At 38.9% G+C, this 6,137-nt stretch overlaps 2 gene segments (V, D, J or C); one reads left to right on the top strand and one right to left on the bottom strand.

Annotated features, from left to right (window-relative positions):
* The window catches only part of LOC139924764 (Ig kappa chain V-III region MOPC 63-like), a 48,271-nt gene extending 44,664 nt beyond the window's left edge, over positions 1–3,607 (bottom strand). The window contains 2 exon segments of the V gene segment in view: positions 3,156–3,463; positions 3,556–3,607. Of these exon segments, the coding sequence occupies positions 3,156–3,463; positions 3,556–3,607 (360 nt within the window).
* The window catches only part of LOC139910111 (Ig kappa chain V-III region MOPC 63-like), a 39,179-nt gene extending 33,470 nt beyond the window's left edge, over positions 1–5,709 (top strand). The window contains 3 exon segments of the V gene segment in view: positions 2,018–2,028; positions 4,312–4,363; positions 5,274–5,709. Coding sequence covers positions 2,018–2,028; positions 4,312–4,363; positions 5,274–5,596 — 386 coding nt within the window.
* The last annotated feature ends 428 nt before the right edge of the window (positions 5,710–6,137 follow it).

Here is a 6,137-nt window from a genome sequence, read left to right as displayed (position 1 = left end):
GCAAATCACTGTGTGAACAGATAGACACTGTTAATTATGTGGAGACTCTGACAGTAATAAACTGCTGCATCTTCAGCCTGAGCTCCACTGATGGTCAAAGTGAAGTCAGTCCCGGTTCCACTGCCACTAAACCGAGCTGGTGTTCCTGATTCAAGTTGATTCACATATTTTATTAGGAGCTTAGGAACCTCTCCAGATTTCTGTTGATACCAGTGCATATAAGTATTTCCGTGAACAGCTGTGTTGGTTTTACAGGTCATAGTGACAGTGGATCCTGGAGTAAATGTCACTACTGGAGGCTGAGTCACAGTCACCTGACCGCTGGATCCTGCAGACAAAAACACAACATTCATTTATCAGCAGAAATAAATGACAGAAAAGGCAGCACACTGTGTTTGATATGTTGCTGAGTAAATGAACCTGTAAAACAGCAGCAGGCCAGCGTCCAGATGAGGATGGTGATGAGAGTCATGGTGGTTGTGGTTTCTGCTGTGTTGAGTGACAGATCTGAGTCCTGCAGTGTTGAACTCACAGGACTATAAACCTTCTCAGTTCACTGGAGGATCAGCTGACAATGCAAAGTCTCAATATGAAAATTTGCCATTTGAAGACTGAAAGGAATATCGATTTGTATTCTCTAATACTTTGGAAAAGGAATATCAGTTTTTTCAGGTTTCACAATAGATCGAAATATACAATACACTACTTTTACAGACATCAAGCTACATTATCCTTTAATTTACATGTATCTATTTATATTATTAAAATTATTTCACAAATAATGTTTATGGATATACAGTAAGTTGAGGAGAGAAACTTTAGTAGAAATGTTGTTTTATATCTTAATTCATGTTATTGTGGTATCTTTATCAGTTTTGGGCTGTAGATGTTTGTCACATATGGATGTTGTGTGTTCACTGTTGTGTGAAGGAGGTTTTTGTACGGCGTCTTAACCAGCTTCAATCACTGTGGCTCACGTTTGGTGGAGGAACCAAACTCATCCTAAAGAGTAAGTCTGAATTCTCTATTAATCTTTGAAAATGGGTTTTAAGATGTAATTGCTAGAACTGATGAAATGTCAAACTGATCCTCATGAAAAATATTGTTTTATAGCTAAAATAACAAGGGTAAACTTTGCTGTTGATGTTAACATACTTCATTTATAATTTTGAGATGACATTTACATTTACAACAGGGAGTAATTTATTTTAACAGATAATATGGCTTTTAATGTATGTCCCATCAGTGCTGGGGAGAAGTCTAACAGATTGCATGTAAAGGGAAGAAAAAAAACTAAAATACTAATATAATTGGTTAGTCACATGAAAAAACATACAGCAGTTAGACTTAATTTTGAAAATTTCTGTAATTTATTGAATAATTCTTTTTGAAGAAGAGAAGATGTTTTTGCTACAATATTATGATAACAAACAGTCATTTAGCATATCTTTATAAAATAAGCTGATAACACTGCCAATTATGATAATAGTTTTAGTTAAATCAGTGTGAAAAAAGTTGATGAGTTAATTCATATGGACTTTGTAAATAATTTTATGATAATACATTTGTTGAAAAAACAGTTTGAGAAATGGAGTAAATTCTGTTAACTTCATGTTTGATTTATCTCGAAAGTGAAGTAATCCAAAAGTATCTGAAAGTAATAATTTTACATTGTCAAGTTTGAATATTTCAGTAGGTTACATTACTGATTACTATTTCAAATAGATAATAAATAAACTGGAATGGATGACGCTCTCCAAAAATATTCCCGCTACTTTGTGCTGTATTTTGTTGTTTCAGTCAATTGTCATTTCTGAAGCTGTATCTTCTCTAGTTGATAATCAATCTTCTGTGATGGATTACAGTGTTAAACTAACCTTCCCCTGCCTGTGTACCTGCACACAGCCAACATACTGCAGTGTTAAACTCTGTCATTCAGCATAACTGCCACCTGTCCAGCTGTGTGTTGTACAGCAGCAGTGAATCTCCTCCTTGTGTCTCTCTGCTCTCCCTCCAGCCGGCCCCATGGTCAGGCCCTCAGTCTCTCTGCTTCCCCCCTCCTCTGAGCAGCTCTCTGGGGGCTCGGCCACGCTGGCCTGCCTGCTGACCGGCTACTCTCCTCAGGGAGCCGTGGTGAGCTGGGAGGTGGACGGTACAGAGGTGACAGAGGGGGTCCTGAGCAGCTCAGAGGAGGAGAAGAGCGGACGCTACAGCAGCAGCAGCACCCTGACCCTGAGCCAGGACCGCTGGATGGAAGGAGAGCTGTACTCCTGCAGGGTGCTCCATCATGACCACACCCAGATCCAGTCCCTCCGCAGGAGCCAGTGTGAGGGCTAGGGGGTCTGGAGGAAGACCAGGACAGGAGCAGGAACAACACACCTGCTACTCTCATCAATAGAGATTTTAATGTTAGAGTCAGTTAAAGCTTTGTGGAATAGAGAACCACACTGCTATATAGTGTTGGACAACAACAGCTTGGAGAGTAGTGTGTGTAGTTAAGCTGCTAGATGTGAGTGTGCTTGATAACTGTCATGTTGATGATTGATGTTTTGCTAATAAAGCTTGCTCTGATAAATAACATGATGAACTGTATCAGTCATTACCTTTAGAGACAGCACTCAGAAATTAAATGGTTTTATAGTTTCTATTGATACCCAGCATCTCCTCTCTGTGGAAAATGAACATCTTGGGATGTAAATGATCATGCAAATCTTAGTTTCACTACCTTTTTCAAATGGGAATGAAAGTTAAAAATGAAACCCTTAGAGGTAAAATAGATTATAAAACAGAATTCACTTTTTTTTTTCTTCTCATGATCATGGACTGTTCAAGCAATATTTGTGAATATTAGCATCTGTCTTCAAAAATTGAGGAGAAGAGAATGGTAACTAAAATGTGTGATGTCATCAAGTGACACCGAGATATGGTTTTTAGAGCTTTTTACACCATGTTCCTATATATTTAGAGAATATAATGGTTGTGCTTGGTGAGGTTACTGGTCAGACTCAGCTCTGTGTTCAGTGGTCTGTGTCAGAGTCTCTTCCCCTTCAGCAGCTGCAGTCGGTTCCTGCTGTAACAGCTCAGTGTCTACGCAGTCTGACTGAGGGAGGTTTTTGTACGACTAAAAATCACTGTGTGAACAGATCAGCACTGTTAATGTAGTGGTAACTCTGACAGTAATAAACTGCTGCATCTTCAGCCTGAACTCCACTGATGGTCAAAGTGAAGTCAGTCCCGGTTCCACTGCCACTAAACCGAGCTGGTGTTCCTGATGCAAGTTGATTCACAAATTTTATTAGGAGCTTAGGAATCTTTCCAGATTTCTGTTGATACCAGTGCATCTCCTTATCTCCATCAGACCATCTGTAAACAGCTGTGTTGGTTTTACAGGTCAGAGTGACAGTGGATCCTGGAGTAAATGTCACTACCGGAGGCTGAGTCACAGTCACCTGACTGTTGGATCCTGCAAACAAAAACACAACATTCATTTATCAGCAGAAATAAATGACAGAAAAGGCAACACACTGTGTTTGATATTTTGCTGAGTAAATGAACCTGTAAAACAGCAGCAGGCCAGCGTCCAGATGAGGATGGTGATGAGAGTCATGGTGGTTGTGGTTTCTGCTGTGTTGAGTGACAGATCTGAGTCCTGCAGTGTTGAACTCACAGGACTATAAACCTTCTCAGTTCACTGGAGGATCAGCTGACAATGCAAAGCCTCCTCTCTATGGAAATGATCTCTCTGCTCTCAACACACTGAAGGCAATGTGGGACACAAAATCAGGAGCAAATACTGCTTGGATTTATAGGATCTCTACTCTTATTGGAATACAAAAATAAATTTGCCAGGAAAACTTGGAAATTATGATTTACCACACTTGGATTAAAGTAGTTTGCACTGTGGTTTGTATGATAAACCTATTTAATCTCTGCCTTGATTGACTTAAGATTTACATATATATATATATATATATATATATATATCTTTTAAAACTGATTGTTATGGTCTTGAAATAGATTATCATTAAGAAACATGTAGATAATTCACATGTTATAATTGATGTAAAAATATGATGAGGAAAAAGATTTGTTATGAGGAAAAAATTAGCTGTTGTTTTTCTGTCATTTGGATTTTTGTAATATTAAAGAAAAATGAAATAAATTACCTTGTTTCATCAAACAATTTCAAACAGCATCAAAGGCTTTTCTGGATCTCACCAATTCAGCAGAACCTTCATAGCAAAGCAGAGTTTTCTATTGGAAAGATGCTTGTTTCAAGTGCAGGAGGTTTTTGTACGGCCTCTTAATGAGTTTGTATCACTGTGGGTCACTTTTGGTGGAGGCACCAAACTCATCGTTGACTGTAAGTACCAGAGATTTCTACTTTATATGACACATAGTATAATCGCTTTAAATCTAATTTTTGGGAAGAAATTGAATGATCAAATTTTCACTGTTTGCACTTTGTTCATATTATTTGCCATTTATTGGTTTGGGCTGAGCAATCAGTTTGAAGAGAAATTTTGATGAGATCAATGTTTATTCAATCCAGTAGATAATTAAATTTAGACATCTGCTTTAGAAAAATCTATTTTCTGATCAATTGTATTTTTCATGGAATGTTTATTTCATTAAATTTGCCAACCAACTAAAATCCTTAACTGTTAAATTATGATTTCACAAGTTCATTTTATTTTATTTTTTAATTCAAATGATGGTTACAGTTAATGTTTTCTGTGAATGCCTTTAAAATACATATAATTTTATACTTTAATCCAAAATAGCCTGTAACATTTGTTCACGGTTCGTTAGTTTTACATCTGGTGAAAAGGAAGTGAAAGAGACAGAGAAGAAGCTGTTTTAACTGTTTTAACCCAGAAACTTTTCACCCGTTACATTTTTGACACAAGACAATCATTGAAGAGATGAGACGAACTGTCAGATAATATAAAGCAGATGGGTAGATGTCATTATTAATCATTATTGACTAATTAACTTGATTACATTTACATTTTAGTCATTTAACTGATTCTCTATTTCTGAGTGACGTAAAATGAGTGTTACAGTAGATATAAAGCTTCATTATTTTAATTGTCAAAATTACAATCAACTCTGCCATTTCTTTCCACCATGCCCTCCCTCCCCTCTCTGTGACATTCCTCCCCCCTTTCCTCTCCTCTCCTCTCCTCCCCCCTTTCCTCTCCTCTCCTCTCCTCTCCTCTCCTCTCCTCTCCCCTCTCCTCTCCTCTCCTCTCTCTCTGTCTCTCCTCCAGTGGGTGTGGTGCGGCCCACCCTGACCCTCCTCCCCCCCTCCAGAGTGGAGCTGCAGCAGGACGGTGCCACACTGGTGTGTCTGGCCAACGGGGGCTTCCCCTCAGCCTGGAGGCTGGGCTGGAAGGTGGGGGGCAGCAGCAGCTCCTCAGGGGTGTCAGACAGCCTGGAGGTCCTGGGGAGGGACGGCCACTACAGCTGGAGCAGCACCCTGACCCTCCCTGCAGACCAGTGGAGGAAGGCGGGCTCAGTGAGCTGTGAGGCCAGTCTGAATGGCCAGACGCCTGTCACTCAAACCCTGGACCCTGACCGCTGCTCAGAGTAGAGCTTCAGCAACGCTTCCTGTCTAGAAATGTTCTTCTGTGCTGAAGATGACTTGACTCAGCTTTTTCATGTGCATGTAACTTTCTATAGCAGAGCTTCCTTACATTTTGCTTCAATTGGTAATTTTTCAAAATTAACTGTATTTGAAGTGTTTCATTCCAAAATAAAGTTTTATCAAAATTGTGGCAGAAATGTTTTACCGTAATAAAAATAAAACTATGAATTATAATGAGTCCATGTCTGTGTTTTTGCTAATAAAATATTTATTATGAGAAATGCCCACTTGATCTACCTGCTCTTACAAACTTTACTGCAAAATCCAAGTCAGGTTTCTACTCTGTTTAATAGCACAAGCGATGATTACATCAGGTCCTGTGTGTTGGTAACACTTTTTACCATCTACCGACATTTGCATAGAGAATAGTACATATTTGAGGGTGCAATAGTTTGTCAATTTGAAATGTTGAGGAAAAAATTGGATTTCTTTTTGTCGATATATAGCACCTTGGAAGAAATTCTGTCATTGTCATTGCTGCAGGTTG

This window comes from Centroberyx gerrardi, chromosome 17 (assembly GCF_048128805.1).
Source record: "Centroberyx gerrardi isolate f3 chromosome 17, fCenGer3.hap1.cur.20231027, whole genome shotgun sequence".
Taxonomy (NCBI): Eukaryota; Metazoa; Chordata; class Actinopteri; order Beryciformes; family Berycidae; genus Centroberyx; species Centroberyx gerrardi.
The sequence above is the reverse complement of the archived record's forward strand: the minus strand, read 5'-3'. Positions and strand labels throughout refer to the sequence as shown.